General features: G+C 27.9%; 3 protein-coding genes across 3 annotated transcripts; all 3 read left to right on the top strand.

Annotated features, from left to right (window-relative positions):
* Window positions 1-9,313: 9,313 nt before the first annotated feature.
* LOC112535175 (S-protein homolog 74-like) lies at window positions 9,314-9,892 on the top strand. Its single transcript, XM_048377347.1, has one exon. It carries the CDS (start codon window positions 9,334-9,336, stop codon window positions 9,778-9,780), a length of 447 nt encoding a protein of 148 aa, XP_048233304.1. The 5' UTR covers window positions 9,314-9,333; the 3' UTR covers window positions 9,781-9,892.
* Window positions 9,893-11,512: 1,620 nt separating this feature from the next.
* LOC8262774 (S-protein homolog 74) lies at window positions 11,513-11,911 on the top strand. The gene has a single exon (XM_002521101.3). The coding sequence runs from the start codon at window positions 11,513-11,515 to the stop codon at window positions 11,909-11,911; it is 399 nt and encodes a 132-aa protein (XP_002521147.2).
* A 1,960-nt stretch (window positions 11,912-13,871) lies between these two features.
* Window positions 13,872-17,329, top strand: LOC8262775 (26S proteasome regulatory subunit 4 homolog A). The gene is made up of 6 exons (XM_048377158.1): window positions 13,872-14,434; window positions 15,342-15,587; window positions 16,101-16,270; window positions 16,396-16,612; window positions 16,730-16,870; window positions 17,070-17,329. Exons 1-6 carry the CDS (start codon window positions 13,958-13,960, stop codon window positions 17,151-17,153), a joined length of 1,335 nt encoding a protein of 444 aa, XP_048233115.1. The 5' UTR covers window positions 13,872-13,957; the 3' UTR covers window positions 17,154-17,329.
* The last annotated feature ends 1,705 nt before the right edge of the window (window positions 17,330-19,034 follow it).

Genomic DNA, 19,034 nt, shown 5'->3' with positions numbered 1-19,034 from the left:
ATGAGCTTCAACACAAATGGGAGAAGGGCAGGTGATGCTAATTGCTAATACCAACTACAGCATCATTGTGCATGCACCCTATTTGTGAACTTCTTTTTCTTTTTTTCTAAAGTTTTTGTCTAAGTTTATATTTGAGAAAGAGAGGAAAATGAATAGTTGAGCAAATCCATGTTTCTATTCTTTCTAATTTTCTTCCTTTTCAAATAAAAGCTAATTCATAAGTTTAGATCCTAAACTTTAACACAATTTTAAAATCAAAATTTATTAATTTAAAATCATATTTTAGTATATACATAAATTTTATTAACTTTTTTTAACTAACATTTAGGTGACATTAAAAATAAGTATTTTGTAATAATTTTGAATCAGATTACATAAAATATTGTCTATTTTAGTTAAAAATTGATATCACAGTTTTTATTAGCTTTCAACAATTCCTGATTATCGTTTTAGGATCCATTGCATTATTTATTTTAATTATTTAGGTTCTCATTTCTAATATTATAAAACAGCTAATAATAAAGCCTCTTTTTTTTTTCTTTTTTCTTTTTTTAAATATATTGCTCAATTTTACTTAATTTTAATAACACACTTAATTTTTAAAAAATACTTAAATTAATTCATTTATTTCCAATTAATACTAGCATATTTTTAATTAATAATTTTTAAAATTATTAAGCTTAAAGAATTACTCAGACGCATACTGAAATCAGTTAACTCGCTTTTAGTTGTCGGAACCCGATTGACAATCCGAGAGTGTCTATGAACTCGAAATAATACGCGAATAAAGCTTCAAATATTTGATCTTTCACTTTAGCTCCCGATTATCCAGAAATCTCGCCAACAGTTCTTAACCGTAGATTTTTCAACGGAGTTTGATTGCTGCGAAATTAGTGTCATCGGAAAGCTTATAATGCGTAGATCCCGAATATGGTCCATGATCATTTAAATCTCAACTGTATTTTTTGAAAAATCTCAAAAACTCAAAACAGCCCCACTTTCTCTCTCCACTGTAACTCTTAACTCTGGCCACCATTTTTGTTACCGTTGCTCCTATTAGAAAGGTCTCAAGTTGTTGGTCATTTAAAAACCATAACCACCGCCATTGGTCACCGGAGTCACCTAGAACAAGGTCAACAAGTGGCTGCTATCTACACAACCTTCTCGCCGCCTATCGCCTGCTGGAGCTGCTGCCATTCTCGCCATCACGCTCACCGGCCTTCACTACACCTCCGGCCAGCTTTCCTGCCTCTCAGACCAGCTCCTCCTCCTGCCATTGTTGGCAGTCGAGCTTTCTCTCTCCCCCCCTTCTTCTTCGTTTCTTTCTTTCTCTTCCTTTCTTTTCCTTACTTTTTTTACCCATATACATAACGAGCCCCTCTATTCTTTAGTTACTATTAATCCCTAAAAGTTTTTCTTAAACCTTCAAGTTCAATTTCATTTTTTCAATTAAGCCCTTAGTTGTTATATTTGGGCCAAATTAAAATTATTATAAACATAGAGTTACTTATTTGCCTTTGTCTTTAGTATAGATTACTAAGCTAAGCTACTCCACCGACACACTTATTTACAAAAGTACTAAAGATGATAATTTTCATTTTAACCCGTACTAATTTAATTATACTTTTAGTCCTTATCCCAAATATAAATTTCAATTTAATTCTAATACTAAATTAACTTAATTAATCAATTTATTGACTATTTATCAATTAAATTCAATAATTAAAATTTACCATTCTCCTAATAAATTCTTTTTATAAAAATATTTTATGGCTTTCAAATATTATATTTAATTTATTTATCCATGTTGCAAGAAAATATAAGTCTAACATTTACAAAAAAATAATTTATCTTTTATATAAATAACTTATCTGATTTGCTATTTAATCAGACTATTTAAATATAAATTCATAAACTTTTTTATTTTAGAATAACATTAAAATTCTCTTTAAATTCAAAACTCGACAATAATCTCTTAAATTTCATTTAGAGTTTTCAAAATATAATTTATTACTTATATTTCACATATTAATTATTATTATTATTTATGGGTGTTGCATGTTTTTCCTTCTTTGAGAATCAAATTGACACATTAAATGTTACGATAAATCAGAAAAAAAAAAGAAGAAGCAAAACTAAACGTTCAGAATAAATTAGTCATAAGGTTAATTGAGGGAGTTGATAAAATGTTTAGGCCATATAAGCAAGCCACATCACCAGTGGCATCCGTCAAGTGGGACCTCAATGGAGCTAATTAATATTTTTAAAAGTTAAGAATAAAAGAAAATGCACAAAGATGATCTAATTAATAGAATGTGTGATTATTCAAATTAATTATACTAATACCTTTTCTTTAGTCTTCTCGTAATCTAAATATGAATCATTTGTTTGTTTAGTACTAATTGTTATTGGTTCGGTCGACCCCGAATGAGTTTTGGTTTCTACTGGAAAAATAATATAGGACATAGTAATTTTAGAAATTTTTAAAAATATTCTAAAATCAATAATAAGAAAATCAAAACTGTAATTTCATAAAAATTTTAAAATTGTATTTTTAATATATTAATACAGTAAAAATAATAATAATAAAATAAATTTGATATTTCTGATACTTTTCCAAAAAATTTAGAATAAAAGTTACAATGTATATTGAATTACCAAATGTTGGTTTAGTAAACTTAATTAGTCATTTTATTTCTTGGAAATGATTATTAAGTGGAAAATGACGTCTCTTATTCACTTTTTTTTTTAATTGTAATATATATATATATAAAAGTCAATTCTTTTATGTTTGAATAAACATTTAAATTATCTCTAATGATATTCTTGACTTTTCTGGGATTGAATTGTTAGATATTTGTAATATGACTTTTTAAACGTCTATCTCCAAAATTAAATCACTTAATTACAGGGATATGAGTGCCATATGATTTTCTTCTCTTTAGTTTTTAAATATATGCCTCCGAATTGGAAATAATTATTTAGAAAATATTCTTGACTGCTTTTATATATATATATATATAAAAGAAAAGATAAATGTCCATTTTCAAAATGGAAATAAATGATTTTGCACCATTAATTATTCATAGCAAATATCTGCACTGTATATATATGCTTTCTAAATTGGAAAACAAATTATTTGATTCATATTTACATATTTGCTACTTCACCATAAATTTTGCACTATATTTACGTTGCCAGTATGAATTACCATTTTCCCAATTGGTCAAGAATTTCTAAAAGGGAATAACTCGTATTTCTCTGTATATATATATATATACATATATACTTGCTGTGGACTAATAAATATAGCTGCAGGCTTCAAGTAAACACCAGATATATGCATTAGCTGGAGAATTAAGAACAGTCAAGAAAATGAGCCCTCTCAGTATGAACATGAAGCTCCTGTTTATGTTTGTAATAGCCATGAGTTTCTACGTTACGCCTAACAATTGCCAGTTTTTCATAAGGTATCATGTTCACGTTGTCAATGGGTTGAGCCCAGGGAAGATCTTGTTCGTGCACTGCAAATCTGCAGACAATAATCTTGGCGGTTATAATGTTGGGAACGGGCAAGAATTTTCTTGGAGTTTCAAGATGAATTTCCTTAGGAGGACCCTTTATTGGTGCCGCATGGCTCCTGATAACCAATCTTATGCTGATCTCAAGGTGTTCTGGGATGACAAACATCTGCTTGACAGCTGCGGTGATGATCACCAGTGCATTTGGATTGCTAAAGATGATGGAGTTTACTTGAGAAATATCCCAAAGAATATTGACGAGTTTCAGCACAGTTGGGGGTCAATAAGGCACCACGGTTGAGCCCAAATTAGAACATGAATTAGCAGTAGGTTAAGTGCATGGCATGGCTAATTTGTTGTTTCTGCATGCAGTCAGATGAGCGGTTTTATGTATCCGACTTGTTTGAATATTATAATGAAACGTAATCTTAATCTAACTTTTTCCTCTTATTATTTCGTGATGAAATCAATGCAATTAGAACTGATTAAGTGGATAAAAGACTTCATCAAAGTTGCAAATATTGATTCCATAGCTATTTCTCTCAATCTTTGAACTATTGCAGTATCTCATGGTATTATTCCTTTGTTTTTTTTGCCTATTTTTATAGAAGGAATTATACTTTTTTAATTTTGAACTTACTTTTACTGGATTGAGTAATATCTACCCATAGCCAAAGGCTACGCCTACACCCATATGATAATAGTAGATTTCTTATCTCTTTCTTTTCTGCTGTTGCTTAGGACTTTAGGGTCGGCAGAATCATGTTCTTGGCCTTTGCTTTGTTGTATTAGTTTCTGGATGGGGTTCTTTTTTTATCACTAGAACTATGTGCTTTTGGTAGTTTTTGCCTTTTATTTATTAACATAAATTAATCTTATTATAAAAGAAAAGACTTTAGATTTGAAGTATTATAAAGATAAAACTGAAAAGCAATAAATAACTTGTTAATAACCATGATACGTGGCTTAAAATAAAATATTAAAGACAAAAAATAGTTGAAACTAATGAAAAAAATTTAATAATATTGATTATTATCCTTATAACATATTTATGCTATTATTTCTTTTATATATTAAAGAGAGAATACTCCAAAAAAAATAGAGCCAACAAGCTTTAGACTGTACAACACAATAAGAAATAATCAGCTCTTTTATATTCGCTATAAAAGCAAAAATTTACCAGCGAAGAAGAGAAGACTCAAACCTAAGATCTCTCTTACTCTCAGTAGTAAATGTTCTTTCCACTTTAACTAGACCTTAAATATAAATATGTTATTATTTTGACACCAAAATTTTTATTTTAACTTATATATATATTTCTACTTATGCTAATGTGTAATATTTATATTAACTAATAAATTATTTTTTTAATTAAATAATAGTTATAGTCCTAATAAATTAATATTTTAATTATATTTTTAAATATATATTAATCAATAAATTAATTTTAATTTAAAATTATAAATAATATATTAATTATATTTTAATATTATATTAACTAATAAGTAATAAGTTAGTTTCTAATTCGTTATAGCATGTACAGTATTGATTATATAAATTAAGAAATTGATCAATAAATATTTCTATAATCGTTAATGTCTGTTGTTTTAATAAAATCGTTAAATATTATAAATTTTATTAATTATATGTATAAAAAGTTTTAAATTATTATTATTTATTAAAATATAATCATAATTATAAAATATTATAAATTTTAATAAATTTTATTTTATATTATTATTCATAATAAAAAGAATAACAGCAACCAAAAACTAATTACTTATTTTATATAGTTAAGATATTATAGTGTTAATATATATATGTATATAGGTTATCTCATTTTTATGCATTATAATATAAAATTCTTAATGCTCATAATATTCCTAGATATTAATAAATGATAAAAAGCCAATACGTAGATAGGGCCTGGCTCAATGGATATGCTGATATGGGTTTTGGTATACATATTATTATACTTAAATTATAACGTCTGACGATTGAAATGAACATTTTAGTTATTTCCATATGATTGTCTTGACGTTTTTTAAGCGTCAAACCCTCCAAAATAAAATCACTTAATTATAGGGATTTGAGTGGCATATGATTTTCTTTACTTGGTCTTTTATGTGTCCATGTTCCCAAAATGAAAATTAAATTCTTGCACTATATTTACTGTGTATATGCTTTCTGAATCGGAAATAGTAATAAATTGACGCATTTTTAGGGTTTTTATTTGACGTTGTGGTTGCTTTTAATTGGGCATTTGAAAATCAAATATTTCTGCTACTTCACCAATAACTGATACCCTATTCTTTATTTGCAAATTTTTAAAGGACCGATCTAACATTACCATTTTCTGTAAAACATATTATTCGAAGATCAAGAATCAAAAGGGAAGATAAAAAATACAAATAAATGGAAGTAATATTTTATCTACTTCCTCTTCCTGTGGTGTTTATATCTATATATATACCATGTGCATTAGATAGGCAAAACAAAAATATGAATATGAAATTCTTGTTTATTTTGTTACTAGCCCTGGGCTTCTATGTTACACCGAATTCCTGCAAATTCTTCCCCAAATTTCATGTCCATGTCGTCAATGGATTGAGCCCAGATAAGATCCTGTTTGTGCACTGCAAATCTGCAGACAATGATCTTGGCGCTCGAAATCTTTCAAATGGGCAAGAATTTTCTTGGAGTTTCAGGATGAATTTCTTTATGACCACACTTTATTGGTGCCACATGGCTCCTGATGACCATTCTTACGTGGACATGAAAGTGTTTTGGGACAGTCAGTATTTATCTGAGAGGTGCGGTCATGATCAACAGTGCATTTGGATTGCTAAAGATAATGGAGTTTACTTGAGAAACATTCCCATGAACATTGACGAGTTTCAGCACAACTGGGAATCAGTAAGGCCGCACTAAGGCTGAATCCCATTTAGTACATGTCAGTATGTGCATGAGTACTATTTGTTGGTTCTATGGTCAAATTAATGGGCTGTTCTTTTATGTATCGTACTCCTTAGATTATTACAATAAAACTTTTAACTTCCTTTTTTTCCGGTTTAGATACTTATTATTATAGAATCTTGCGTTTGGATTATTTCTAGTGTTACCATATTTAATATATATTTAAAATTAATTTAAAATGTGTAAGATATTTAGTTTTATCAAAAAATATAACGCAGTTATAAATTACATATATTTTTAATTAAATTAAATAATTAAAATATTTGATTGAATGTTTCAGTAAGCTAATCAATATGGTGAAACATTAATTTGGTTGACCCGATTCATTATTTAAATTAAAAATTATTAATTTAAAAAAATTATAAAATTGATCTCACACTATAATTTTGAAATATGTTTAATATTCAACTATAAGTAATGGCGTGAATTTGTATTTTTTTATTAAATATAAGTTATAAATCCCACATAATATGATAATTTTTTCATTTTAAAAATATTTAGAATATTTTAATGTTATATATTTAATCAATAATTATTATATTTATAAGTTATTAACTTTAAGATAAGTTTTAAAAAATTACCATGTGATTTGACACTTTTTCATTTGAGAGATGGAGATATTTTTCGTATCAAGTAAGTGTCACGTGCTTTAATTTTTTAAATACATATTTATGTTTTAATATTGTTTATACAGTTTTACATATATTTAACATCAACTATTACTAAATTATAATTTCATAAGCAATGTGTAATCTTAACAATGTAATAAAATACATGTTTCTCATTTGATATAAAAATATTTTTATTCTTCAAATATAAAAGTATTAAACCATATGATAATTTTTGAATTTTATCATTTGTTTAAATATTTACGTTATGTATACATATACATATAAATCATAACTTTGAAAAATTGTAATAAAAGTATTCCAAACTAAATTTGATATATTAGATTAAATAATATTTTAAGTTAAAAATATTATTAAATTATATACATAGGCCTGAACCAACGATCGAATTAGTGACCCGTTAATCTAATTTTTTTTAACGGGTCAAGATTTGCACCAGGTCTGTCTGATAACACTGATTTAATTGCTTTTTGTGAAATAAGCTATTTGCAGGATTGGGATCTTGCAAAATCATGATAATAATTACAATATGGTTCAGTTTTCTAGGATTTTTTTTTTCAATTGAAATTCTAAATTTAGAAAATGCAAGTTTCCAAAATTCTTATTATTTTTTAGACTTTTATATATAATATCAGCATCTCAATGGGTTTTGTTTATATTTATTTCCTTAAAAAATAAGAGATTTAGTACAAATGGAAACACAAAAATTAATGGGTTAAACACAAAGCATTGAGATTAATAAAATTGGTAAATCATTGAATATGAAAGTCTCACTCAATTCGCAGAAGTACTAGCATAAAAAATGGCAATAGTAATGAACAATCTTCTCTCTCAGTTTTTTCTATTTATTTACATGGAGTACTAATTATGATTGCAGTATCCCATGGTATTGTTAAAATGGACCGTGTAAAATTAATTTAGGCTCATAGTGGGTTTTCCGTTTGAGAAGATGGAAATGGAGAAAAGGTAATTTTAAGATTGAGATAAATCATCTATGCTAGAGTTTATTTTTTATTTTCATTTAAACATTCAATTTCACTTTGGATGATTATCTTATTTTTCGATATTTTAAAATTTAGTCTCAGCTACAGTGAAGTGATTTTAATATTTTATATATTGTTTCTATTTTTAGCTAGTATTTGTAAATGTGAATCTATAACTTAGACACTGAAAGATTTAGATGAGGTGTCCTCATTTTATTGGTTTGTTCAAATAATATATTTACATAAATGCTATTTGGCTCATAATTATATCTCAAAATAATTTGATTTGATAATGACCCATTTACCACTCGAAATTTTGATTAAAAAAAAAATTCTAAATTGATTGCATTAATTACTATGAACATTTCGAATGAAAATTTTATAATTTTATACCAAATCTTAGTCCAACTTTTAATTAAATTTATATATTATGCCACTACTGAATATAATTATTGTGTGACTGGTAGTTTCTCTTTTTTTTTTTTTCTTCTTTTCTGGAAAAAGAAGAAATTGTATTAAAAAGAAAGAGATACGTCTGAATGAACAAGACTACATAGAAATAGAACAACTTTTGAAAAACAAGTTGTACCACATTTTAAGAGAAAGCAAATCTAACTAACTTATGAGCAACCTAATTAAAGTTCTATAGATAATAATTAAATATTACATAATTAAAAGGGCTTACTACTAACCAATAAAAACCATCTAAAATCGAATAGTTAATAGACCAATCAACTGAAGGCAGTCACTTCCCATCTTAAAAGCAAATGGCTATTAAGCCTCTCTTTTCTTAGTTTAATTTATCTCTTATTTTTTTCAGTTTAATTTACTTTTATAATATATAGAAGTCAACTGTTAATTTCATGCATGATCAGACGAACATTTAAATTTATTCACTTAATTATAGGGATTTGAGTATCATATGAATTTATTCCCTTTTGTTTAAATTTATACGCGCCTCATTGCAAATGATTTTTTAGAAAAAGATTTGAGTATTCATATGATATTATTGACTTTTCTTTTAATTAAATGTCTACCTTCCAAAATGGAAAATAAGAAGTTTGCAACATTAATTGTTGATAGCAGATTTCTTGCTATATATATATATATATAAGGAAATGAAAGAGATATTTACATTATCTCATACTGCTTCTGGTATATATATAGCTATGGACTTCAGCTCTATATAGACCATAGAGAATTAGTCATTATACAGTCAAGAAAATGAATTCTCCTAGTGTTAACATGAAGCTCTTGTTGATTTTTGTATTAGCCATTAGTTTCTTTGTTACACCTAACAATTGCAACATTCTGAACAGTTATCATGTTCATGTCGTCAATGAACTGAGCCCAGGTAAGGTGTTGTTTGTGCATTGCAAATCTTCAGACAATGATCTTGGCGGTCATAATCTTGGGGATGGCCAAGAATTTTCTTGGAGTTTCTATATGAATTTTATAAAAACCACCCTTTTCTGGTGCCGCATGGCTCCTGATGACCAATCTTTTGCTGATCTAAAGGTGTTTTGGAATAGCAACTCTCTATTTTATAAGTGCGGTCATGAGCAAGAGTGCATTTGGATTGCTAAAGATGATGGAGTTTACTTGAGAAATATCCCAATGAATGTGGACGAGTTCCAACGCAGCTGGGGAACAATAAGGCACAATGGCTGAATCCAAATTAGAATATGATTTTAGTATTATTTGTTTGTGCTGCCGAGCAGTTCTTTAATATGTATCCTACTTCTTAGAATATTTATTATTAATAAAACATAGTTTTATTTAAGCTTTTCCTTTAATTCATTTTCTGATGCCAATTGTCCCAAACATAATAAGTGATTTTGCATCGGTGGTTTACTAAGAGAATCCATAATAGTCTACACTCCTTAGGGTGTAATTCATATCATTTCATTACTTTATTATCCCTTTTTTCATTATAATATTTTTCACTATGAATTATATACTAAAAGAGTGTTTTGTTCAGAAATTTTAAGGCAACTGATAGTTGTCTTTCACTTAACATCTATAGTAAAGCATTTAATAAAGATTTAAAACAATATTTGTTAGCTGATTTAGTCTTAATCAATTGTTAATTGTAGAGTTTTTTCTTATCAGATACTTGATTTGATTTTTTTTATTTGGACAACTATTATTTTTATTTATTGGGATTAGAATTAGTATTTAATTAGGAATATAACTTATTAATTAATAGAAAAAATTACAAAATTCTAAATAAGCTTGAATCTCATGTATCAAAATAAATACACATATCAAAAATAAAAATTCCATCTATCAAAAATTAAATATACACATCAATAAAATTTTAAATTTTAAAAATTAATATATATGTAGATTTCGCAATTCTTTCCCACTAGGAGAGTGTAATGGAGGTATTGCACCCTCCATTACACCCTATTATGGATGGCCGAGCTAATTGTATAATGTACACATTTAAATCGATTCAGTGCTTTACCAATCATGAATTGCAAAATCTGTTGATTCCCAGATTTTCTTTAGCATTACAAGAAAATAAAATTAAAAGGGGCAAATCATATTTATAAAATTCTAAATCAAGAATTGCAGCAAAGTATTTATAAATTCTAAACCTACCAATATATATTTATAGAGTTTCCGCATAATGTTTCCTATAATAGGGTTTCTAGGGGCTCATGCACAATCCCAAAGTTTGGTATCAACCGGGCAATTTACCCTAGAGGCTCATGCACATTCTTCTCGCATAAAACTAAAGGCAAAACCATGCACATACGCAACATTCATACAAAAGTAACAGTTGCCATGTAATGGTGCAAGAAGGCTTTCTTTGTTATGCATATAGCTTGCCTCGGACAACAAGTACCTCTCATGTTGCTTTCAAGATTTAAAACTGTTTTGGGTGGATAAACAACTTCATGAAAGTCATCCTAATGAAAGATGATGGTGTTTTCATAAATGGCATTCCTTAAGAAATGGGTTAAATTCAAAATTTAGCGTATCCATCCACAGAAAAATATAATTCCCATGCTCTTTCAATCGAGTGCTATGCAAAATTTGGTCATTTAAGTAATGTCTTGGCTAATGATATTTTAGTATAATTATAGAGATAATCTAGTACAAATGTTTCTTGTAATCTAAAAAAAGGGTCCACTTGTTTTTTTGTAATCTGATAGAGAATAACTCATACTAATTTGCTCAATAAAGAAGAAATCAGACATAAGTGACAGAACTCTTCTCTCTCTCTTTTGTTTTTGGAAAGTTAAATGACAGAAGTCTTCTCTCTGTTTCTCCTAGCTATTATGTATATATAGCTGACAAATTCCAACTATGAATCATGTGCATATTATCTAATCTAAACAAAATGAGCTCTTTCATTCTGAACCTGAAATTCTTGTTTATTTTTGTATTAGCCATGAGTTTCTTTGTCACATCCAATTCCTGCAAACTATTCCGTAAGTTCCACGTTCATGTTGTCAACGGATTGAGCCGAAACAAGATCTTGCAGATACATTGCAAATCTGCAGACAACGATCTTGGCGCTCATAGTCTTGCGAAAGGGCGAGAATTTTCTTGGAGTTTCAGGATAAATTTCATCCTGACCACACTTTACTGGTGCCACATGGCTCCTGATGACCATTCCCATGTTGATCTAAAGGTGTTTTGGGACAGTCAGTATTTATTTGAGAGGTGTGGTGGCGCTCAGCAGTGCATTTGGACTGCTAAAGATGATGGAGTTTACTTGAGAAACATTCCGAAGAACACTGATGAGTTTCAGCACAAGTGGGAATCAGCAAAGCTGAATCCATATTAATTACAGCATGAGTACTATTTGTTGATGCTATAGCAAAACATTATCAGTTGTATGTATATTATATACTTCTTGGAATATTAAAATAAACCCTTCTTTACGTTTTTTCCTTTTCTTAAAATTTTATGATGCTATTAAGCCATATGAGTGCAATTAGCACAACAGTTGCATAGCATAATATTGAACATCTATCATAGGCATTGTGATTATGAAGAACTTGTAATTACCTGTGATTCTCATAAGATGCTGCATGCCTTTGGATTGTCTGTGAAGATCACAGGGTGTTAATTACTTGAAGACATCAGTCATAATTTGATGATCTTTTTCTGGTGCGAGTGAGAACCAGCAAGAAGGCACAACACAAAAATCATTGTATCCATTTTAAAGAACAATAAGTCCCCTATTTGAAAACTGTGCTTAAGGAAAAACAATTGTTATAATAGTAATTAGTTAAGAAAATTATAACCTCTTAAAATTGAATTAAGTTCTATACGAGTTTCCGAATTTGGGTATTCTTATAATTTTAGGCTTTTCAAAACATTAATTGCTCAATTTCCTTTGTTTTATTTTTCGTCTTCCAAATGGGTATATATCATATAATTCTGTGAGTTAATATTTGAGTAAATGGAAACTAGAGGGTAACAATTGCAGCAAAAGACGAGAGCAGGTTGCTGAAACAGATGTCTGCCCTATTTGGTTCACTTTATATTCGTCTCAGTTTGATCTTCCCTTCCATGAGTTTTAAGAATACTCCACTATTTATAAAAATTGACAGTTATAACTGACAAACGGATAGATAAATAGCCAATAATTGATAAATGTGAACTGTTTAATAGAATTTTGTTACTATTATGCTGAATAATCATATAGAATATAATTTATTTTTAAATTTTATTCATATAATGTATTATGTTATTTATTAATAATGTAAATTATCAAGCATAGCTATATATAATAATTAAAATCAACTACAAAACTTTATTCAACTTAGTTGTATTTTTGTTGAATATACTTATAGTGATCAGTAGTGTTGAATTTTATAGATGATATTTTAATAGTTAGCTATACTGAGTGAATATTCGAAAGGTTTTTCTTCTTTTCTAAAAAATACAAAAAATTGGATATATAAATTATTTTACGAATAATTCTTTCGTGAATTTGTCAAAAAAATTATTTATACAGTATTTTTTTTGAGACTGGACCATGGTATCTTTTAAATATTTTACTCGTATTTCTATAGTATATTTTTGTTACCGTTAGATGATATTTTTTTAGTTTTATTTTAATTATGTCTTTAGGTATTTTAAATTATATTTTAGTATACTTTTGATATATTATGATATATTTTTTTAAATATATATCTTCATGTCATCAAAACATATTAATTGCTATAAAAAATATATAATATCACTCGATTCACGAATATCAAACATAAGAATATAAAATAAAAATGATAAATCTACTTCATTCGATTGATTTTACATTAATGTAAATTAAAATAATATTATTTTGATATTTTATAGGAATATGTTTAGTATTTTTTTAGACGAATTCTTAAACAGAAAATTTATAATAATATAAATTAAAATAATAACCTTTTAGTATTTTTTTTCTTGATAAAATTCAAAAAGAAAATGGAAAAATTAAATTCTCAATAATATACATTAAAAATATTTTTAGTATTTTGTGACAAAATTTTAAAACAGAAACTGTATAAATAAAAAAAATTGTAAATCTTTTTTTACCATAAAAATAATGTTTTTTTAGAAAATAATGGTCAGTGAAATTTCTTCTTTTCGGAATTCAAATTCAAGCCTATTTAAAATAGGTCATAACTAAGGCCCAAGCTAAGACCCTATCCAAACAGGACACTGGATCCAGTCGGTCTAAAGCCCATTAAACTGTCTAAAATGCATAATGCATATAAAAGGGAACACCTCGCATTATTGACTAAAGAAAAAAAAAAAACAAACAAACAGCTACAGCTACAGCTACAGCTACAGCTACAGCTACAGTAGTATCTTAACTTGTTTCCAAAGCCAGCACCAAATGGGTCAAGGACCATCAGGCAACCGGCAAGGTCTTCCCGGAGAGCGGAGACAAGACGGCGGTGATAAAAAAGATAAGAAATTCGAGCCAGCGGCACCGCCAGCAAGAGTAGGCAGAAAGCAAAGGAAGCAAAAAGGACCAGAAGCAGCAGCGAGATTACCAACAGTAACACCATTAACAAAGTGCAAACTCAGGCTGTTAAAATTAGAAAGAATAAAAGATTATTTATTGATGGAAGAAGAGTTTGTTGCTAATCAAGAAAGATTAAAGCCACAAGAAGAGAAAGCAGAGGAAGATAGGTCTAAAGTTGATGATTTGAGGGGCTCGCCAATGAGTGTTGGCAATTTGGAAGAATTGATTGACGAGAATCATGCTATTGTTTCTTCAAGTGTGGGACCCGAGTATTATGTTGGGATTTTGTCTTTTGTTGATAAAGATCAGCTGGAGCCTGGTTGTGCTATTTTGATGCATAATAAGGTAAGGACTTTTTCTTTTCTTTTCTTTTCTTTGTGGGTTTCTTTTGTTATTCATGATGACCTGATTTGGTATCGTTTTGTTTGTTTCAATTTGGATTGTGATATTGTTGTTATTGAGATTTTGGTGTGTGTTTCTTCAGATAGATGTTTGTAAAAAGTTAGTATTCTTTCCCCTCCCCTTTTCCTTGGAGTGAAGTAAAGTGAGGGTCTTAACGTGCGTATTTTATTTAGCCTGGAGTATAGAAATTCTATGGAGGTCGAGAAAGGTTGTTTCTTTTTCCCCTTCTTAAGAAAATAAATCACGACATTAGGTTTCGTCTTGATTTTAATCTCTGAGAAAATACTGTGATGTAAAACGAGAGATAGTTTTTTAACTAGTTATTTGAGTGCGAGTATAATAAGAGACCAACCTTAGGTTTTTGTCTTGCTTTTTGTTCGCTGCAGCTCAATTACTGGTGTGTAAAGTGTGCTGTATAGATAACAAAAGGTTACGAGGAAAAGGATTTTGATAACCATTTTTGTTCTCTGTGGTGTTATGTGATGATGATTGAGGTTGTAGGCTCTCTATACAGCTTGAATTATAAGGAATTCTTGGATATTGAGGATGAGGACAGATGTTTTAAGCATTTGTCAGCACTTGAATTAGGTTATTATTATTTGAATATTTATCTTTGCCCTCAAGTATTGAAATTTTCCGCAACCTATGTGGTGTAGGCATACAGATCCTTGTGGAGTATGTTATTAGGCTAGAGATTGTCTTAATGCTTCCACCAGTAGTATCTTTTCTTCCACTTAGGGAATTGATATCATTTGTCACCTTAGTATAATTGTTCATGTGAATTGATTTTCGTATGTTAAGTTTCTGAAGGGAAAAGAATGTGGATAACTTATTTGTGGTTACTTTTCAGGTCCTTTCTGTTGTTGGGCTTCTTCAGGATGAAGTTGATCCAATGGTGTCTGTAATGAAGGTGGAGAAGGCTCCATTGGAATCTTATGCTGATATAGGTGGTTTAGATGCGCAAATACAGGAAATTAAAGAAGCTGTTGAGCTCCCTCTTACTCATCCTGAATTGTATGAAGATATTGGTATTAAGCCTCCTAAGGGTGTCATATTATATGGAGAGCCTGGCACTGGAAAAACGTTGCTTGCAAAGGTTTTACTTTTATGCTTTTGCCTATTTTGGTAGCTGCATTCAAATAGATCCTCTGATCATTGACTTAAAGATATGCTTCAATAGATTGGCTTAGCTGTTGTGTCTCTCATCTACGAAGATGCTAATTACAAATAACTGATTTCCAAAGCAGCCAAAGTAATTAGCTTATTAAATTGATCGTATTAATCAACCTTTAGGCAAGATAGACATCAAATATATGCCTTAGTTTACCAAAAAAAGAAGAAGCAGCTTTAAAAGCCAATCTACCAACTACTTTTCATATGCAAAGTTATTTTTTTTTCTTTTGCTTTCCGGTCATGCTTTTAATGTACATAGCATCTAGATGATCTATATTTTGACAAATCCTCTCGTCATGTCCAATAAACAACAACAGTAACACATTTCTTTAAATGTTCTTTCATTTGCTTTATGCTGACATGAAATTATTCTTAGTTGAAATAAAGCTGTTTTTCAATTATCACCATGTCTATATCCCTATAAGTGCTCTTTCAGGCGGTTGCAAATTCAACATCGGCAACTTTCTTACGTGTTGTTGGTAGTGAATTAATTCAAAAATACTTGGGAGATGGCCCAAAATTAGTGAGGGAACTTTTCAGAGTTGCTGATGATCTCTCTCCATCAATTGTCTTCATTGATGAGATTGATGCAGTGGGTACAAAGAGGTGAGCCACTGATGGTTATGGTTCACGCCTAAACTGACCTAGGAATAGAGTTATGGGGAAGAGTTGGAACATTTATGGTTTAGTAGATATAATCCCGAGGTATTTCTAAACTAATTTTGTAATAGGTACGATGCCCACTCAGGTGGTGAACGTGAAATTCAGAGAACTATGTTGGAATTACTGAACCAGTTGGATGGTTTTGATTCAAGAGGAGATGTCAAAGTGATTCTTGCAACTAACCGAATTGAAAGCCTTGATCCTGCTTTGCTTCGACCTGGTCGAATAGATAGGAAGATCGAATTCCCACTTCCTGATATCAAAACAAGGCGACGTATTTTCCAGGTATGTGGGAAAGATATATAATTTTTATGCCGAAGATCTTTCTGTCTAATTATTTGTGATATCATATTATGTCCCCATCTTTTGGTGGTTATTTATGCTTTTAAGTTGACTTTGTAGATACACACATCGAGAATGACATTGGCTGATGATGTCAACTTAGAAGAATTTGTTATGACTAAAGATGAATTCTCTGGAGCTGATATAAAAGCTATCTGTACTGAAGCCGGTCTGCTTGCTTTACGAGAGCGACGCATGAAGGTGAGACCGAGTTTGAAGTTTCAAAACTATTTTGTTTCTCTCCATCATTTGGGCATTGTAGAATTAAGCATACACTTAAATTATGTGCTTGTTATAAAGCTGATTGTGAAAATTGTGCTCATCTAGTTGAAGTTTTTCCAAGATAACTGGTCTAGTTATGTGCTGAATTTATTTATCTTTTTTGAATGTTGTGTTTCAGGTGACACATGCTGACTTCAAGAAAGCTAAAGAAAAGGTCATGTTCAAGAAGAAAGAAGGGGTACCAGAAGGACTTTATATGTGAAAAACTTCATATGTGAAAAAGATTGATCCTTTGTTACTCAAAAAGATCACTTGGTTCTTTTTTTCCCTTTGCTTATTATTTGCGTTAGTTTCGGTTTGTATCCTAAAATCTAATTTGTTTGTTGGATTTGGAAGGTAGTTTTTGGTGATATAATATGATTGTTCTTTAACATGAAATGGTAAATGGCTTTCTTACGTGGATTGAGTTTTTAGATGTCAAATTAGGTAACCATGAATCTATGTACTTCCAAGGAAAACAAAATTAAATAAAGTTTAATGATAAATTTTATCATAATTTGATTTTATGAGAATCTGTCGACCGTATGTAATAAATATTATTTTTATGACCTCCGACTTCCTTTAATTTTCATTTTTATTGTATGTCTTTTTCATTTTTCTAATGTTAGCATGATATGATTAAATATTATATAAAAGTATATTTTCAGAGTTAAAAGACGTAAAATAAAATTAAAAAATATTGTAAAGTAGAATCTATTTGTTCAATCTGAACATAAAATCATTCTTTTAACAATTTATTCCTATTTAATGTTGTAGTTTTTATTGTTTTGATGTCTAAATTACTTGCCACGCTGGTTTTATAAATTAAAATATTTTAATGATTATATATTATATATTTTTTATTTTATAATTTTTCTTATTCATCTAAATAAATGTAAGTACTATTTATTTACTAATTTATTTTTATATATTAACTTTAGAAAAATAATAATAAGAACATATACTATAAGAAAAAAGAGTCTTTAAGTTTTTCTAAAGAAAAAGTGCTGATCTTTAAAAATACAAGATAATTAAAAAGTTTCTTTTTTTATAAAAAATATAGCCTCAAAAAATAAAAATAATTCAATACTTTTATCTTTTAGTACTTAAAGATTTAATAAAAAATAAAAATAATTAAAGAAAAAAATTTCTAAAGTGATAAAGAGTAAAAATGTGGAAATATTTTATGTGTAAAATAAATAAAATTACCAAATTAACCTATAATGTCTATAACAAACATTATAATATTCAATAGTTTCAATATTTAAATAAATAAATAAAAAAAATTTAGATTCTGAAGTAGAAAATTAACACTAAATTTTTTATTTTTTTGAATATTTTTCTAAGGTTTACCTCCCGTAAACAAAAATAAATTTTGATAAAAAGCCAAATAATTGAATTTTTTTCTATTCCGTCCAAATGTAATTAGAAATTTTTTAGATGGAATCTATATATATATTAATTCTTAAAATTTAAATTTTTTTGACATATATACTTAGTTTTTTACGTATAAAATTGTTGTTATGTATATTTATTTTTAACACATGAGGTTTTAATTTATATATTGTAATTTTTTTAATTAATTTATTAATTAATAAATTAAATTTCTAATTAAATACTCATTTTAATTCTAAAATAATAATATATTAATAACAAATTAGTTTTATTCAATAATTATTCTAAAAATAATAATATTAATTATATTTTAATATTATATTAAATAATGAATTAATTTCTTAATTAGATAATAATTTCAATTATAGAAAATAATATTTTTGAATAATATACTTATTAATAAATTAAATTTTAATTGTATAATAATTTTTAATTTTAAAAATTTATAATATAATTATATTAATTATATTAATCACATAATATTAGAATTAATAAATAAATATCTTAAAAATAATTTTTGTATTATTACATCAATAAAATTTAAAAAATTAAAAATATCTAAAAGTAATTAAATTGTTATTATTTATTGAAATATTATAAATTAATATTAAATATTAAAATATTATTAAATTATAATATAAATTTGATTTTATAATAAAAGTAATAATAATAAGACGGATAAACTACTAATTAACTATTTAATTTAAAA

The sequence above is a fragment of the Ricinus communis genome, chromosome 7, assembly GCF_019578655.1.
Source record: "Ricinus communis isolate WT05 ecotype wild-type chromosome 7, ASM1957865v1, whole genome shotgun sequence".
Taxonomy (NCBI): domain Eukaryota; kingdom Viridiplantae; phylum Streptophyta; class Magnoliopsida; order Malpighiales; family Euphorbiaceae; genus Ricinus; species Ricinus communis.
This window is presented reverse-complemented; position numbering and strand designations above follow the sequence as displayed.